At 30.5% G+C, this 20,160-nt stretch overlaps 1 protein-coding gene across 2 annotated transcripts; it reads left to right on the top strand.

Moving 5' to 3' along the window:
- The first annotated feature begins 6,631 nt into the window (after window positions 1-6,631).
- LOC145945007 (aminopeptidase Q-like) lies at window positions 6,632-11,267 on the top strand. Of its 2 annotated transcripts, none has more exons than XM_083053772.1 (4): window positions 6,632-6,684; window positions 9,375-9,827; window positions 10,658-10,853; window positions 11,207-11,267. In XM_083053772.1, the coding sequence occupies exons 2-3, from the start codon at window positions 9,379-9,381 to the stop codon at window positions 10,740-10,742; spliced, it is 534 nt and encodes a 177-aa protein (XP_082909898.1). In that variant the 5' UTR covers window positions 6,632-6,684; window positions 9,375-9,378; the 3' UTR covers window positions 10,743-10,853; window positions 11,207-11,267. The 2 variants fall into 2 exon arrangements, with proteins under 2 accessions (XP_082909898.1, XP_082909897.1); XM_083053771.1 differs by lacking the exon at window positions 6,632-6,684 and adding an exon at window positions 8,425-8,788.
- The last annotated feature ends 8,893 nt before the right edge of the window (window positions 11,268-20,160 follow it).

The following is a 20,160-nucleotide window of genomic DNA, read 5'->3' as shown; positions in this document are numbered from 1 at the left end:
ATCAATCAATAGATTGAGTTCGAATTATATAAAAAGCGTCTTTATTTTTGCTCTATGTGTTTTATAAATGGAGATATTATCAAGCGACGCGACGCCAAATGTATAAAAAAATTCGATTAACGTCAGAGATATCGCGTTGCTACCAAGTAGCTTATCCGGAGTTTTCCTGTCAAATGATCTTTCTGTCAAAATATTTCCAGAACTAAAGCATTTTGCTTATATAATGTGAATATAAGCTTTCGATTGCGATCAGTTTAAAGATGATTGGTGCAGTCAATCCCGAGAACTCGAAAATTCGTACTTAAAAAAGTAATATTTAAGACTTTCAGTCTTCAGATCTCACATACATAACTTCGCACGCATACACGCAAAGCGAGTTTGTCCCTAATGTATGACTGTTTAGCCAATTGGAGATGTCCTTCAAACAGCCATTTTTTATATATCGGTGCTTCACATTGATTATAAGAAAGCCTCTTATAAGAAAAAGGTATAACCATGAAATGGATATTATTAAATGACATTATTGACGCAACGTAAGTGTCATATTATTATTTTTATTTTATCATATTTCATCATCATCATCATTATTATTATTATAATTGACATTAGAATTAAGTAATCGTTCAGACGCTCAAATTTCTATTATTGTCGGTTTCGTACTGTTTCTGTCGTCACCAATGTTACTGCTTCCGTTCGCATCGCCGCCGATCTTGATTATGAAGATAATATTAGAAAAGGTATTATTTTAATATTTTATACAATATTTAATTTATATTTGATAATAATACATCATATATTTTAATGTAAAGTACATACAGTTAAACAATGCATAGTTAAACAATTACATAATCATTATTAATGTAAAATATATTATATTGTTAATAACAATAATAATAATAATTATTATTAAGTAATAATATTATATATATATATATATATATATATATATATACAGGGTGTCCAATTTTAATCTATCACCCCTCGTAACTTTGCAGGAAGCGATCGTAGAAAAAAATGTTTTATACAAAAATTTTTTGACTTCGAGAGAAACATAAGATAGTCGTTTGAAGATCACATAAAGGTCATCTTCAATTTCTTAAATGGAACCTATTATTTTTCATTGCATATTCTTGTAGCTTATCTCGAGAGCTCTCCAAAACTATAATAAAGTAATTTTTTTAAAATTACTTTTTGTGAGTTATAAGATTTGAAGTTAACAATTTTTTTACATAAAATGGAAAATATCTTGTAAAATATTCAGTTTTCGGTAATGTCACCTTAATACTTTTATGCACGGAATAATAAGACCAATCAATTTGTCTAAAGAAAACACATAGTTGCTTTTAAGAAAAAGTACGCAGTTGCATATTACAAATTACATAAATTTTTAACAGTTAACATTAATAAATAATTCTTAATTATTATTAGTTTGTGTTGGATATATGTATAATCTAGCGAGTTCAAATAGCCCGCGCAACCAATTGAGTTAATGTAACTAAGTTGACGACAGTGATTGGCGGCGCTTCAGCGCTAGATATATTTTTCTTTTGCATGTGATTGCGCTAAGAAACTTTGTTAGTTAGTTCGTTCCTTTTCTCTCACTAAGCGACTTCACCTTTTTTTGTAACGTTTGTTCCGTTTATCAATAAAATAGTTCTGATATATAGAAGACTCTTTATATATAAAAGAAATAACTAATAGGTTATGGGCCCAGGCGCCTCAGGTTTAAGGAGAATAAAATAAATAAGCCAGGTACCTGTTATATTGGAATATTGAAATCGGACTTACAAAAAGGTTCGTCAGTGCTAGCCATAAAAGGAAGTAAATATGGCCGACTCAGCAGTACATTTGGCTTTCGAGAAGCTGGACGGTCGAGAGAGTTACAATAACTGGAAATTCGGCATGAAGATGGCTTTGATCCACGAAAATTTATGGCATACAATTGAAGGTTATCCAGAGAAAGATTCAACGTCGGAGCCAGAAAGACAACGCAAGGACCAGAAGGCTCTAGCAAAGATTTGCTTGATGATCAAGCCATGTGCGTACGCCCATGTTCGATCGGCAGAAAGTGCGAGAGAGGCATGGCTAAATTTGCAAAAGGCATACGAAGACAAAGGACTGTCACGAAGGTTAACCTTATTACGTACACTTGCTGGAATTAAGTTGCAAAGTTTCAAAAATATGGAATCGTACGTAAATGAAATAATATCGGTTTCACAAAAACTAGCTGACATGGATGCTCTCTTAGATGATGAGTTCATTGCGGTTATTATGTTGAGTGGACTCACAGAAGATTATAATCCAATGGTAATGGCCCTGGAAAGTGCAAATGTAAGACTAACAAGTGACTTTGTAAAGGCTAAACTTCTGCAGGACACGAAGCATTCAAATAGTTCAAATTCTGATGACAAAGCCTTTTACTCGAAAGGAAATAAAACACACTATAAAAGAAAGACAGTAGTGTGCTACAAGTGCAATAAAGAAGGTCACTTTAAGAGTGAATGTCCTACCAACAAAAAGGCTAATAAAATGAAGGACAAAGCAGCGGGTGACGCCTGCAAGAAGGACAAAGCGTTGTTTGTATCAAACGCAAAGGACTCAGCAACTGAAGAATGGTACGTAGACTCGGATGCAACTACACACATATCCAATAGGAAGGATTGGTTACAAGACTACAATGAAGACAGAAATCACAACGTAACTGTTGCAAGTGGTCAGGCACTGAGTGCACATGGAACTGGAAAAGTAGTTGTTTCCACAAGAGATGGCCCGAAGAACATTTCCAGTGTAGTTTACGTTCCGGGCTTGAAGACTAACCTGCTTTCTGTAAGTAAAATGATAAAAAATAGTCATGTCATAGTATTCAATTCAACAGGTTGTCAAGTCTATGACGCTGAAGACTGCTCGATAAAGGGAGAAGTTGTTGTCACAGCCTCCAATCACAAAGGCTTATATCGCTTGGACACTATCTCTCAGGAGGCAAATCTTGCAAAGCACGTTGACAGCGAGGATATATGGCACAGAAGACTAGGATATCTTAATAGAGTAAGCATGAATCTACTCAAACAAGGTTTAGCAACAGGAGTCAACTTTGCCGAAGAAAGAGGTGAGCAATGTGTTGCCTGCTTAAAAGGCAAACAAACTAGAAAGCCCTTCGGGAATAAAAATGCAAGAAGAGCTAATAAACTATTAGGTATAGTACACTCAGATTTATGTGGTCCGATGCCAGAGTATTCGTGGAGTGGAAAAAGATATATACTAACCTTCATTGACGATTTTTCTAGAAAAATCCATGTATTCTTCCTTGCGTCAAAAAGTGAAGTGTACTCGACCTTCAAAGATTATCAACGTCTAGTAGAGAACGAAACCGATTACACCATAAAAGTTCTCCGTTCGGACAATGGTCGAGAGTACATAAACAGAGAATTTGAAGAATATCTCAAGTCAAAGGGCATCAGACATCAACTCACGGTTCCGTACACGCCAGAACAAAATGGCGTGGCAGAGAGGACAAATCGGACAATCGTTGAAAGAGCTCGGTGCATGATGCAGGATGCAAATTGCGATCAGAAATTTTGGGCAGAAGCAGTGAACACTGCAGTGTACTTGAAGAATCGTTCTCCTCACAAAGCAATAAAAGGAAGGACACCAGAAGAAGTATGGACAGGCAGAAAAATTGACCTAAGTCACTTGAAAGTATTCGGTTGCGTGGCATACGTACACATTCCGAAGAATTTGAGAAGCAAATGGGACGCAAAAGGAAAACCGTGTATATTCGTCGGATACTGCGAAGACACGAAAGGATACAGACTATTTGATCTCGAAGAAAAAGGAAAGATAATCAGAGCAAGAGATGTAACTTTTCTGGAGAATATTTTTTCGATAAATGATATAGAAGAAAAAAATAAAAGTATTGCTCATACTAAATTATTAAGCGATAAGGAAGAGTCAGAAGATCTCCCAGAGACAGAGGATTCAAAATCAACACAATCGAATGAAATTGGAGATGATTCGGAAGAAGAAGAAGAGAAAGAGAAATATGGAAGTCTCACAGAAACAGAAGAAGAGGCGGCGGATGAATCTCCTGCGGTCCTGGAAACTGAAGAGAAAAACAGAAGATACCCAAAAAGAAACAGAAATCCTAAGGAGTATCCGGACCACATGCTATATCAAACCATGTATGAACCGAATGACCCGATGAATTTTGAAGAAGCTGTCAAACAGGGGGATAGTGCTCGATGGAAGGAGGCAATGAAAGCAGAACTTCAATCAATGGCGATCAATAAAGCTTGGACCCTGGTGGACTGTCCAGAAAGTAAGAAGATAGTCAAAAATAAGTGGGTGTTTCGCACAAAAAGAAACTCAGCCGGTGACACAATAAAATATAAAGCACGTCTAGTGGCAAAGGGCTTCACCCAAGAATTTGGCAGTGACTATTACGAAACATTCTCGCCTGTTGTAAGACATTTTAGTATAAGACTATTAATTGCTCTTTCCGCAGAATTAGACCTAGACATAGATCATCTAGACGTAGACACAGCCTTCTTAAATGGTGAGCTATCAGAAGAAATTTATATGAATCAGCCCGAGGGTTTTATTGATCCCAATATTAAAGATAAGGTATGTCTATTAAAAAAGGCAATCTATGGCCTTAAGCAATCCTCTAGAGTTTGGAATAAAAAGGTAGAAGAAGTATTGCTCAGGTTAGGCTTTCAAAAATCAAAGTTTGAAGCATGTATATTTTTCAAAATAAGCAATAAGTTTATTATAATTATTGCGTTATATGTCGATGATTTTTAAATATTTTCTAATGATAAAACTGAAAAAGTAAAATTAAAAGAACAATTAAAGAAGAATTTTAAGATCAAAGACTTAGGACAAGCCAAAAGATGTTTAGGACTAAATATTGACAGAGATAGAAAGTCAAAAATAATAAGCATAAATCAGAAGGATTATATTCTAGAACTGCTTGTTAGATTCGGTATGTCAGAAGCAAAATGTACTTCAACTCCCATGGAGGCAGGTTTCAAAATTGATTGTAATGACAAACAAAGTATTAATAATGTACCATACCAGCAATTGATAGGTGCGTTAATGTATTTAGCTGTCAACTCTAGGCCTGACATTGCATTTGTAACCAGTTTTTTAAGTCAATTTAATAGAGATCATACTGATCAGAATTGGAAATCAGCAAAAAGAATTCTAAGATATTTAAAAGGTTCCCTCGACCATTCATTAGTTTATAAAGGGATTGGTGACATTAAAATAACAGGCTATGCAGATGCAGATTGGGCGAATGATGTAATTGATCGCAGGTCATACACAGGCTATGTATTTATGTTTGCAAATGGACCGATATCCTGGGAAGCTCGAAAACAGCGTTCGGTAGCTCTATCAAGTACAGAGGCAGAATATATTGCCCTCTCTGAATCTGCCAAAGAAGCTATTCATTTGAAAGGATTGTTAAATGAGCTAATCAAACTTAATAAACCCATAACTTTATATAATGATAATCAAAGTGCTCAAAAACTAGCGTGCAATCCAGTATTTCATAATAGAACCAAACATATTGATATTAGGTATCATTTTGTCAGAGAAACTCTTGAAAGGAATGAGATTACACTTAAATATATGTCCACTGACAGAATGATAGCTGATATTTTTACCAAGCCTTTAAATGGTACAAAACACGCATTTTGTCTTAAAGGTCTAGGCTTAAGCATGCCAAATGTTACACAATAATTTTTTTTGCTCACTAGATTAAGCGGGAGTGTTGGATATATGTATAATCTAGCGAGTTCAAATAGCCCGCGCAACCAATTGAGTTAATGTAACTAAGTTGACGACAGTGATTGGCGGCGCTTCAGCGCTAGATATATTTTTCTTTTGCATGTGATTGCGCTAAGAAACTTTGTTAGTTAGTTCGTTCCTTTTCTCTCACTAAGCGACTTCACCTTTTTTTGTAACGTTTGTTCCGTTTATCAATAAAATAGTTCTGATATATAGAAGACTCTTTATATATAAAAGAAATAACTAATAGTTTGATTATCATCAGTTTAATTAATTATCATTAATATAAATTAAACTAATCGCAAATTTAGCATTTGTTAAACAGCATTATGTTAAGCTCGATAGTAAGATTTCATTTTCATTATCCAAACAATTTTCAGGCTGAACGGATTTAAATAAATGTTTATATATCATTTTACAGTTTAGTATATTTCATTTGCAACTCGCAGTTATATATTGTTTATTAAAAACGACTATGTATTTTTTTTTAAATCGATTGATTTTTTTTACATCTCTTATATTTTTTATATATAAAAGTATAGAAATAACATTATCGAAGACAATAAATATTTTGCGAGATCATAGTTTATGTAAAATTATATTAAATTGAAGTATAAAATATCCCCCCTATAATAAAATAAACTATATACATATATTCACTTCTTGAACATATGAAAGGATTTGTAATCCAGATCCTTAGGCTACTTCGTTCTGATTAGGTAGTATCGACGATTCGTAGTGTAAACATGGGCTTTAAGAAGATATTTACATAACATTATGTACTTCATATGTTATGATATTGTCGTCAGTTTTCGATTGTCGTTCGAAGAGGCAAGATTGAGCGATATACTTTTAGAGCTATATAAAATAACAGCTTGTGATTCAACTAACAGTGTAAGTAAAATACTGAACATTTAGATTTTTTTATTACATATGAATGTAAAAATATGTAGAGAAGGCATTGATTATTTATAGTTTTTTTTTTTTTTTTTAAATACAATTTTACTTAGTTTCGAAGAAAGTATTTACACATATTCCTTTCTCTATTTTAACTGTTGTCTTTATTTTCTGCATATTGCAGTTAACATGAAAACATTTAATTCAGAATAGCTCAGATGGTGAGAGCAGTCGCCCGGCAAGCGAAAGGTCTCGGGTTCGATTCCCGATTCAGCGACTTTCGGATCTATATTTTTCTCGCCTATAATTCTGTAGGGGGGTTAGAGGGGATTCGGGAAATTAAATCTCGAATTGAGATTATTCCCAAATAAAGTCTTGGCATAAGTACCAAGCAAAATTCGTGCCTCGTGCACAATGAATTAAATTCCAACGAAAAAATTAATTTCATTGGAAGCATACGTACTGACATCCACGTTTGGCTCGCATAGCCAATGTAATTTTCATCATTCATATTTGAGATATTTTATAATTATTTGTGCTTTTATATATATATATTTTATTTAATTTAAGATTTTTTTATACTGTGTCTCTCAATCAATTGTTTTGTACGATATTACAATATGCATAAAAAAATATATATATGTACATAATTGCATTAAAAAAATATAAAAAGAAACACATTTCATAAACTTGATAATTAAAAAAAATAAGCTTGCGAATTAAAACATGTTTAGTTTCTTTAATTTGAAGAGAATTTGAGAAGTGTACATACACAATATAATTTACTAGCTGGAATTATAACTAATAATTTGAATACATGGATTTCTATTTATTGGGCAAAATTCCATATTAATTAATAATAATTTTTGCCTTTTCGTTACCATGTAATTTCTAGGAAAAATCTAACTCATTCATTTCCGATCATTTGTATTATCGCTTCTTGAATGGCTTTGGACACAACATGTGCTCGTGCTAATTTTTCTGTGTTGACATCGAGATCACTCTTAGAAACATACATATTGTTCTACACAAATACACATTAAAGTATCGTCAATTTTCGAAATCGATATACATACTTATTGTTAGACATACAAGAAAGCTATACAAGGTTTTTAGTAACTCAAGTAAAAAAAATCAAATATTGCTTTTATTACATAATGAATCAAATAATGTTTAGCGTTTTTAGTATGATAATTACAAAAAGTAGAAAAAAATTTTAATACAACATAAAGATAAAGTATAAACCGTATTGTGAGATATGACTAATAGAAAAAAATATTACTATAAGATATTGAATTTTACAATTTTTTCCCAAAGAATTTACATTGTGTTTTTATAAGACGTATATATCAATATTCTTTACTTTCTAAAAAATTAAATTTATAGAAAACATAAATTTATCGATTTAAGATTAACATACATTGTGTAATACAAGCATATTAAACGCAATGTATATAAAAAAATTTTCATAAAAGTTTACAACTGTTTAAATAGATTGTATATTTTTCTAAATTGTTGCAATTTTTTGATATGTTTCCTTTTCCTCGAACAGAAGTTGACAGTTTTGCATTTTCTGTATAATAACTTGTGGTCCATTTTTGTTTTTTATTCTACTCTTAATAAAAATATTTTACAGATATTGGAAACAAAAACTGACATGTTCCTAAAATTGTCATTAAGTATTTTATTACACATTGTTGTAATGGCAATAGCTTTTTCGTCAAACTGTCTGGTACCATTTCATTATGATTTGAAGCTAAAACTGGAATCAAGACACATGTTAAAGGGCGAATCCAATATCACAGTTTCCATTAATTGTGCAACACAGAACATAACTTTTCATGTATCAACTTATATAACTATAATGAAAATAAATTTAATATCGGTTGAGAGTGGAAAGATCTATACACCAAAGTATATAAAAAATTTTGAAGATGGAACTGTTGTTCTTAATTTCGCCGATCAACTATGGCTTGTAAATAATTTCGAATATGAAGCTTATATTGTGAATATAGAATTTTTAAATTTTATAACCGATCAACACATCTCGAATAAGTTTTCACGAACTTGGTACATAAACAAAAATGAAGATGAAAAGTGGGTAAATAAAAAAGTATAAAAATAAATTATATATATATATATATATGTATAAAAATAATATATAAAAGTATATAAATATATATAATAACAATACATTATACGTATACATATATTTATACATTAATCATATATTAATATTTATATTAATTATAATTTGTATATTATTATTTTTGTAAATATTATTTATTATATTTTACAAATTATTTATATTATCATTGAAAATTTTAATATGCATACTTTTGTTGTGAGTTTTATAATAAAATATATTATTTTACAATGTAAAAAACGTAAAACTTCTTTATCTCTAAGTTATGATTATACTTTACATATAATAAATATTAATAATCGAATTAAATAAATAATTGCTTTAAACGTATTTTCTTTAAGAGAGAAATTTGTGTAAGGGTTAAAAAGGAAGGCTATTTAAAAAAATTTTTTTTCTGAAAATAATTGTTTTTTTTAAATTATGTACTTTGTGATGTTAACACAAAAATTGCTAAAAAGTTGTCTAAAGTATTATGTACTTTGTGATGTTAACACAAAAATTGCTAAAAAGTTGTCTAAAGTATGCCATTAAAATGTCGTAGGTGGATGATCGCGACACTAAACCAGCCGAAAAGAGCTCGAGAATTATTTCCATGTTTGGACGAGCCGGAATTAAGTGCCACTTTTAACATTACTGTAGAACATGAGAGAATATATAGAGCTATGTCGAATATGTTGATACAAGAATTTGAAGATTTGAATACGACAATAATTATTTATTTCCATACGACACCTTCGATTTCTCCAAACGATGTAACAATTATAATATATGAGATTGGCCAAATGTATCCGGTTCTTGATTCGACTGTGATCAGAACCTGGTGTAGAAAGCATTTGACATCACACATGAAATTCATGCAAAGTGTTGCTGAAAATGTAACTATATATTTAATGAAGAATTGGGATATTATAAAAAGCGTTCAAAAAGTTGATTACATCGCTATTCCCAATTTTGAGGACAAAATCTGGCAGACTTGGGGATTCGTATTTTACAAGTATACATTTGAGAAATAATTATAATTATAATTAATTAAAATGTAATATTATTTATAGCTATTAGAATTTCAAAGTACAAAGAATGTGCATTCTCTACGCTTATTGTGAGAATTGGCTTAATTAAAGAAAGATTTATAATAGCATTTACATATATAGAGGGAGTTTTATAATTCAAAAATATAGACTTATATTTATGCTTATAGTAATTTCTATAATTAAGTGATTTTAATAAATCACGATGACACATGTGTAATATTATAATAAAATTACAGCATAATTTACATTTATATATTGTGTAGTAGTTAGATTTATACGTTCAAAAACTATTTTGTTATTATATTATCAAATCAAGATTTAAAATAATTTTTAACTTGCTTTAGCAATTTTAAATTATAATGTTAAGAACATATGTTTAGTATGCCGTTATTATTGAATTCATTATATGAATATAAATTTTACATTTTTGTTTAATCAATTGTTAAAAGATTTATTTTATCACATCGAAAGAAAAATGTGAAGAGAATATTGGAAAGTAAAATTATCGCTTATTTTATATTTGAGAAAGAACGAGAAAGAGATGTGCACATAAAGTTAAACAAAATAATTACATATAATTAACATAATATATTTAATAAATTATTACAGAAAACTATTTTTTTTATTTATCAAAGTTTGACTAATCTATTCTTATAATTAAAATTTTGTTTTTACTTGATAATTTTTGAATTATTTTACACTAATATATGTACAATATATTTAATTTTTCTTTAAATAAATTATACAAGCCTACAACAAAAAGAAGAATTACAGTAATATTTACAATTTTCAGTGAAACAGATCTTATCTACAAGGAAGATAATTTCTATTCTGTTACATATGAAACTACATTCAGGCTCTCAATAGCTCAGAGATAACTAGATATAATATATGAATGGTTTGGTGAGCTCTTCAATCCGTCATGTCGTTGTAACGAGTGGTTAAACAAAGGCTTTATTAAGTTCCTCGAAATATATATCGTCGACAAGGTTGTATTACATTTCTAACGTTAATTATAGGAAAATTTTTTTAATGTTATCCGTGATGATATAAAAAATTTTGAAATTTTCTTCCATTTGTTTAGAATAGAAGAAATATCGATATATTATTTTTCTTTTTAATATCTTACAATAATTACTTAACTATTTAGAAGAAGCATTAGAAAAACATTAGAAAATAAAAAAAACCTTTAAAGAGCGATAACATATATATTTTAATATAATTTTTGTAATATAATTTTAAAAAATTTTGCAAGTATATATTTTGAATAATTTTAATAATATTTTTTAAGTCAAAAAGTTACATATTATATATTAATTTGCTTAAACCAATCTGTCTGCAGGCTTTTCCAGATTCCCGGATGATGGATTTGTTCGTAGTCCAAGCTACATATGAATTTCGTCGTCTAAACAATTATTATGCTAAATCTGCTATAAATAATGATATGAAACATGCAAGAGATATGCTTCAAATTAATCCATTTTTAACTTTTCCTCACATAGATATGTATGTATATATATATACATATATATATATATATATGTCAAGCGCATAGTTTGAGACACCCCATTTTTTTTGCGTTAATGTGTGTAATATTGTCACAGTAACATGTCCAAAGTTATTAAATTTTTTATAAGGCAATAATTTTAAAATTACATAACTTTTTAGTATACAATGCATACTTTGGGGACCTTAATATATATATAATAAACGAATATTTCAAGGACAGTCCTTGAATCATACAATTCACATATACGACGGTCATTTTTATCCTGTCCTTAAAGCATGCGTTTAAATTTGAGGTCTTCCTTATGTTAACCGCATACTTTGAGGACTATTATATATATACGTGTATATAATAAACGAATACTTTGGGGACAGTTCCCGAAATATACAATTTACATACATATGATAAAATATTTACATTGTCCCCAAAACATGCGTTTAAAAAGGTATACTTTATAGTAACCGCATACTTTGAGGACTATTATATATATATATATATAGTATATAATAAACGAATACATTTTGGGAGGAGTTCTTGAATTATACATTTTACATATAAGATGGAAATTTTTACCTTGTCCTCAAAGCATGCGTTAAATTTGAGATTTTCTTTATAATAATCGCATATCTTGAAAACTTTTTTTATATTATTAAAACTAAATTATCCATATATGTTAGTTTAATATTATATTATAAATAACAAATGATGAATTATTATATTTTGCATTTATAAATAAGGAATATGTTTTGAGTATCGTTTTAGATTCTTTGAACAAATAAAATATTTTGAATAATACTTTATTTTATTTAAAAATCAAGGATTAATGAAGTGCAAGTTGCACATATTCCTTTTTTATGTAAATGCAAAATATAATAATTCATTTGCTGTTTATAATAAAACATCAAACTAACAAATATAAATAATTTTAATGGTATAAAAAGAAAAGTCCTCTAACAATAAGTATATGATTATTATAAGAAAGATCTTAAATTTCAGGCATGCTTCGAGGACAAGATAAAAATTTCTATTGTATATGTGAAATATATAATTCAGGAACTCTTCCCGAAATATTCGTTTATTATGTACGAGGTATCTGATAAAGATTGGACCAACGCTCGTGAATGTGTAGATCGCAGTAAACTAAACAGAAATCTTTTATTATGCAACTTTTGAAATAATTATTGGAATATTAATTAAAGGGGTGAAAATGAGCACACATTTTGCGTGGCTAAATCATGAAGTACATGACCGGCAGGAATGATGTCCTGCGATATGTGTGTATATATGTATATGTCGTGAGCATATAACAGGGACAAAATCTCAAGCGTATGCATGCTTTGGGTACATTTGTATACTTTGGGGACAGGCTTCAAACTATACACATATCAAACACGCGTGGTTCGGAGACAATCTCCTATATATATTATACTAAAAAATGTGGTTATTTTAATCTTCGTAGAAAGTTAATATTCTTTTTGTGTGATTTTTGGCTACCTCCGTATCTCTTAACTATCGGATCTATCAGACAAATTATCTATAAATTATACAACGCATACATTGAGGTCACTTTAATATAAATATTTGAAATAATTTTATAACTTCAAATTTATTCAGTGAAGTCATCCATTAGTAATTGATAAAATTTAAGGTGTTGGCAAACTATGAGTGTAATATGTATAGGAGATTGTCTCCGAACCACGCGTGTTTGATATGTGTAGTTTGAGGCCTGTCCCTAAAGTATACAAATGTCCCCAAAGCATGCATACGCTTGAGATTTTGTCCTCGTTACATGCTCACGATATATATATACATATATATGACTTTTTATTCAGTTTAACCCGTTTTATTTCTATGACGGATAGAGCGATTGACTTGAGACATCCTGTATAATAATAAGATTTATGAAAAATGAATTTATTTCTTCAATTATTAGTTATATGTCAAGTTGACCTCCACCTCCGCCTCCAGTGACCAACACCATACATTCCAATTTGGTACCGTGTCGAATATACCGGTGGCCGACGGCAACAAACTTAAGAAAAATGCATAAAATAAATAAATAATATAATTTTAAAAATATAATTAATATTAAAATAATACTTTAAAATAATAAATAAATTTAAGAAATATTTTTATCGGCTCTCAGTATTTAATAAATATAATAAATAAATATGATTTTTTTTTTTAAAACGACCAATAGAGCCAAGCACGAAAATTAATTCTAATTTTTAGAACTGTATCTCTTGGTTTGAGATTACTAAGTTCCATCAATTCACTTTTCGGACCTATATTTTTCTGGCCTATTTTCCCGTTGTAAAGTTCGAGGATTATGAATTGATGGAACTTAGTAATCTCAAACCAAGAGATACAGTTCTAAAAATTAGAATTAATTTTCGTGCTTGGCTCTATTGGTCGTTTTTTAAAAAGAAAAATCATATTTATTTATTATATTTATTAAATACTGAGAACCGATAAAAATATTTCTTAAATTTATTTATTTGCGTCTGGGCCTAATTCATGGCGCTATTTACTAACATCCATTATAAGGCAAATGAAAAATATAGGATCGAAAGGGTCTGAATAGCTTAGTGCTAAGAGCAGTCGCCCGGCAAGCGAAAGACGCGGGTTCAATTCCCGCTTCAGCGACTTTTCGGACCTATATTTTTCTCGCCTATTTTCCCGTTGTAAAGTTCGAGGATTATGAATTGATGGAACTTAGTAATCTTAAACCAAGAGATAAAGTTCTAAAAATTAGAATTAATTTTCGTGCTTGGCTCTATTGGTCGTTTTTTAAAAAAAATCATATTTATTTATTATATTTATTAAATACTGAGAGCCGATAAAAATATTTCTTAAATTCATTTATTTGCGTCTGGGCCTAATTCATGGCGCTATTTACTAACATCCATTATAAGGCAAATGAAAAATATAGGATCGAAAGGGTCTGAATAGCTTAGTGGTAAGAGCAATCGCCCGGCAAGCGAAAGACGCGGGTTCAATTCCCGCTTCAGCGACTTTTCGGACCTATATTTTTCTCGCCTATTTTCCCGTTGTAAAGTTCGAGGATTATGAATTGATGGAACTTAGTAATCTCAAACCAAGAGATACAGTTCTAAAAATTAGAATTAATTTTCGTGCTTGGCTCTATTGGTCGTTTAAAAAAAAAAAATCATATTTATTTAAAATAATAAATTATCTATAAATTATACAACGCATACATTGAGATCACTTTGGTCACAAACCCTGTATAGAGTGTCCCAAGTCAATTGCTCTATCCGTGATAGAAATAGAACGGTTTAAACTGCATAAAAAGTCCTCCATTTTGTTACTTTCACAATAATTAACGAGAAATTAATTTAAAAAGATCGGTCAATCCGCGAATAGAAGCGCGCGGCAAGAAGAAACAGTCCGCTGTAACTTGATACACGGCGCACGGTGAAGCAAAGGAGCGCTCTACGGAAAACAATAGCTATGTACGAGCGATTTCGTTGCAGTCAAAACGGACTTTCTTACTCACGTTTAATTCATTCTATCTCCATATAACAGATGAGAAGGATTGACTTGGAATGCCCTGTAGAATTTTTTATCTATACATATCCGCAATTCCTTTTTTATAAATATATGAAATAAAATCCGAATATTTTTATTAAGTATATATCCTCAAAATATGCGATGCATATATTTAATTTATTATTTAATTATTTATTAAAAAATATAATAAAAATAATAAATTTATTGTAACATTGTAATATTATAATAGTTAGTTATTCTATTTCTTAAGAGCAGTTGACAAAAAATATTGACTGATTCAAATGAAATAAATAATCGAAATTAAAAAGAAAGAAAGCTTTATTCGGATTTTTTCATTTCTTATATTTATAAAAAAAATTATGGATATATGTATATAGATAAAAAGTTCTTCAAGGCATCCCAAGCCAATCCGCCTCATCCGTTATATGGAGATAGAATGGGTAAACATGAGTAAAAAAGTCCATTTTGGAACTGCAACGAAATCGCTCGTACATAGCTATTGTTTTCCGTAGAGCGCTCCTTTGCTTCACCGTGCGCCGTGTATCAAGTTACAGCGGACTGTTTCTTCTTGCCGCGCGCTTCTATTCGCGGATTGACCGATCTTTTTAAATTAATTTCTCGTTAATTATTGTGAAAGTAGCAAAATGGAGGACTTTTTATGCAGTTTAACCCGTTCTATTTCTATGACGGATAAAGCAATTGACTTGGGACACTCTATACAGGGTTTGTGACCAAAGTGACCTCAATGTATGCGTTGTATAATTCATAGATAATTTATTATTTTAGAGTATTATCTTAATATTAATTATATTGTTTATTGATTTTATGCATTTTTCTTGAGTTTGTTGCCGTCGGCCACCGGTATATTCGACACGGTACCAAATTGGAATGTACGGTGTTGGTCACTGGTGGCGGAGGTGGAGGTCAGCTTGACATATAACTGATAATTGAAGAAATAAATTCATTTCATAAATCTTATTATTATAAAGGATGTCTCAAGTTAATCGCTCTATCCGTCATAGAAATAAAACGGGTTAAACTGAATAAAAAGTCATATATGTATATATATCGTGAGAATGTAACGAGGACAAAATCTCAAGCGTATGCATGCTTTGGGGACATTTGTATACTTTGGGGACAGGCCTCAAACTATACACATATCAAACACGCGTGGTTCGGAGACAATCTCCTATATATGTTACACTCGTAGTTTGAACACCTTGAATTTTATCAACTAATGGATGACTTCACTGAATGAATTTGAATACATTTTGTTTGGCGCCGTGTCGAATACCGGTAGCCGACGGCAACAAACTCAATAAAAATGCATATAAAATTAATAAACAATATAATTTTGAAAATATAATTAATATTAAGAAAATAATCTAAAATAATAAGCGCATGTTAATATAAAAATATAATTATTTTTAAAATTATATATAATATGACATGAACAGTGTATAGTTTGTTAAAGCCCGGCAAGCAAAAATATAGTTGTTATCATAGTCTTTGTAGAAAATTAATATTCTTTTTGTGTGATTTTTGGCTACCTCCGTATCTCTTAACTATTGAATCTATCAGACAAATTATCTATAATAATCACACAACATACATTGAGGTCACTTTAATATAAATATTTGAAATATTTTTATAACTTCAAATTTATTCAGTGAAGTCATCATTAGTAATTGATAGGTGTTCAAACTATAAGTTTAATATATATAAGAGATTGTTTCCGAATCACGCGTGTTTGATATGTGTGTAGTTTGAAGCCTGTCCCCAAAGTATACAAATGTACCCAAAGCATGCATACGCTTGAGATTTTGTTCCCCTTATATGCTCACGACATATACAGGGTGTCCGGTAATAGTCGCATCAACCGTCATGTGCAGGTAGAGCTAGTTAAACCGAGTAGAAAAGTCCTCTACCATTTTGCGATATTCTCAATAATAAGAGAGAAATAAATTAAAGAAAATCAGCCAATTCGCGCGATGATAAGCGTGCGACGAGAAGAGACAGCCCACTCGGGGGTCCAGAGTTAGCGCTACTCGTATGGAGTTACTGTCTTTTGTAAAGCGCTCCTCCCCGCTTCATCGCGCGCTTAGCAACCGTGTAACATTATACTGTTTCTTTTCGCCGCATGCTTAGTAACGACATAAAACTGGGCTGTCTCTTCTCGCCGTCGTCACGTGAATTGGCCGATCTTTATTAATTAATATCTCTCTTATTATTGAGAATATCGCAAAATGGTAGAGGACTTTTCTACTCGGTTTAACTAGCTCTACCTGCATACGACGGTTGATGCGACTATTACCGGACACCCTGTATATATAATAAGTATAAGAATAATAAATTATATATAATAATAATAAATAATAAATCAATAATTATTAATTTTAATATTGAGGATGAATGCCGGCACTCGGTGTACGCGCACCGGCAGGAATTGTGTCCGGCGTTAAGATGTGTGTATACGTGTATGACAGCCGAATGACAGCGCAATCCGCGGTGTCCGTATAGCTGTCTCACTCGCACTCCCTCCGTTCGACAGTCGAGTGAGTGAGACAGCTATTGGACACCACTAGCGGTTATCACGTCTTGCATTGCTTTCTCTCTCAATCGTGCGATGTATGAAAGAGATGCAAAATTGGAGTACCCCCTACTATTTTCTCCTTTGCTCCTTGATCTCCGCCGCGCTTCAAGCGACACGTACGTCGCGTTACGTATGTGTGCGTATAACTTTCGGCTGTCATACACGTATTCGCCCATCTAACGCCGGACACCATTCCTGCCGGTGCGTGTACACGTAACACGCAACGACAGGAATGATGTCCGGCGTTAGATATGTGTATTCGTGTATGCAACCGAAAGTCACACGCACACATACGTAACGCGACTGAACGTGTCGTTTGAAGCCTGTCCCCAAAGTATACAAATGTACCCAAAGCATGCATACGCTTGAGATTTTGTTCCCCTTATAGCAAGCGCGGCGAAGATCAAGGAGCGACGGACACTATTCCTGCCGGTCAGCGTACAACATGATTATAAACCGGCAATAAAAGACTTTAGAATATTATTCAAATATAAATAAATAGATTTTTTAATTTGTTTCAGATTGCCTTAAATATTTTAACATTTACTATAATAAAATATATGGTCTCAAATTATACATTTGCCTTATGTTATGACCGTACAGTATGCAATACATTTTTTTACGGATTTATTTTATCAACTGCATACTTTATACGCTATTTTTAAAGAAAGGGACAATATTGATCTAATGATTTTTTTTTAAACATGTTATGTTTTTGCTTATCTTCAATAATACAATTTATGGTATCAAATTATATGTATATTTGATACATGTTATGACTCCAAAATATGCAAATGTTACATGTAGAATACTTTTGAAACTTAAACAGAAAATTTTAGTTTTTGAATGTCAAAATTGATATTTTATATATGAGTATAAATATTTTAGTGTATATGTAAAGCATAATTTGAAGTCACATTATATGTTTTTTATTGACAATAAAAAATAAATATAAATATAGAAGAAAATATAAAGAAAATAGCCGTGAGAACTAGCTTATTGACTCTTTTAATTCGGAACAGGCTGTTATATCCATGTAGGGATCATTAATATCATCTACAATTATTTCTTTACTATTTATTATGTTCTTCATATTTCTGTATTATTGAAGATAAGCAAAAACGTTTTATATATGTTTAAAAAAAAACAAAATCAATATCTCTACTTTGAAAGCAGCGTATAAAGTATGCAAGTTGATGCCAAGTTGCAAAATAAATCCTATATGTTTTATATACTATATGGTCATAAGACAAATGCATCATTTGAGACCATACATTTATGCAACTTATAGCTTAGTCCTTTCTCTTACATTAAATGCTTTATTATTTGTAAATAATTTTCCTAAACTTGATTTTAATCATCTCTTGCAAGACAAGCAGGGAGTATTCTGCATCGTTCCCACGCGGAGGACTCTATTTTCATTATTATAGTATTAGTGGCGCCATCTGTTAGTGACCTCAAATTATGCGTTTAATATATATGCGTAATGTCCCCAAATCATACATTTAATATATGGATACTTTGAGACCTGACCCCAAAGTATACAAAAGTCTCCAAAATATGCATTCGCCCGAAATTTTGTCCCCAAAGCAAACGCTTGACACACATATATATATATATATGTATATATATATATATATATATATATATATATATATATATATATATATCTGTATGTGAATTGGTCATTGTCATTTCATAATTTATATTTATTTTTCAAAGATGCGTAATAAATATTATATTTACTAGAAGTTGTATAACTGCTCGAATGCAGATGTATCTTGATCTGTTACAAAGGGAAATCTTAATACGTAAGAGAAAGATATAACTTGCGATTCGTAAATTAGCTTTAAAGAATTTACCGAATGATAAAGAAAAAGTATATCAATTTGGAGATTAAAGTTTTATTTTCTATTATATTAATTCAGTATCATAGCACGAAAATGACAAACGCTTTTTAATTAGGCCAAGTCAATGCTTTATTAGAAAGTGGTAGTGAATTCCGTACTCCGTAAGTTCGCTAGTTGCATAGATGCTCAGAGAAGAATCAAATGACTTCTTGAAAAACGATTCCAACTTATCTCATTATGGCATTGCATGTTTATTTAAAACTTTAAACAGGTAAGAAATTTTTTTCTCTATTTTTTCTATAAGTAAGAACTATTTTTCTTAGTAAATAAATCATGAGAGCTTGACTTTCTTCGATTGTTGAAGGAATTTCGTCTCATAATTCAGTTTTTATATTAGTTTCAAATTAATTAATTAATTTCTTCTAATAAGTAACTCTATCTTAACTTGACTTTCTTTTTCACGAGTGCGTTTGTTATCACTAAAATTTCAATAATGTTTATATTTTAACATATATATAAGATATATATATTTTTATTATCATTTTCTTCATGATCATAAAAATTTTATAAATTCCTGTATTTAAAAACATCTTATGAAATATTTTTTAATGCAAACGAATTTTCTTTAGAGCACAATGCTATAAACTTTTGATTTATGTCTGATAAAAATATGTACATACATATATAACACATACATATATATATATATATATATATATTAAATGATAAATAGTGTATATAAATTCTCACATATAGCAAAAGTGACAGCTTATTGTGCATATTATTCATAGATTGATTAATTGTCCCCAATTCGA

This window comes from Prenolepis imparis, unplaced genomic scaffold, assembly GCF_030444845.1.
Source record: "Prenolepis imparis isolate NDT839.2.m4 unplaced genomic scaffold, iyPreImpa1.0 SCAF_14, whole genome shotgun sequence".
In the NCBI taxonomy this organism is placed as follows: domain Eukaryota; kingdom Metazoa; phylum Arthropoda; class Insecta; order Hymenoptera; family Formicidae; genus Prenolepis; species Prenolepis imparis.
This window is presented reverse-complemented; position numbering and strand designations above follow the sequence as displayed.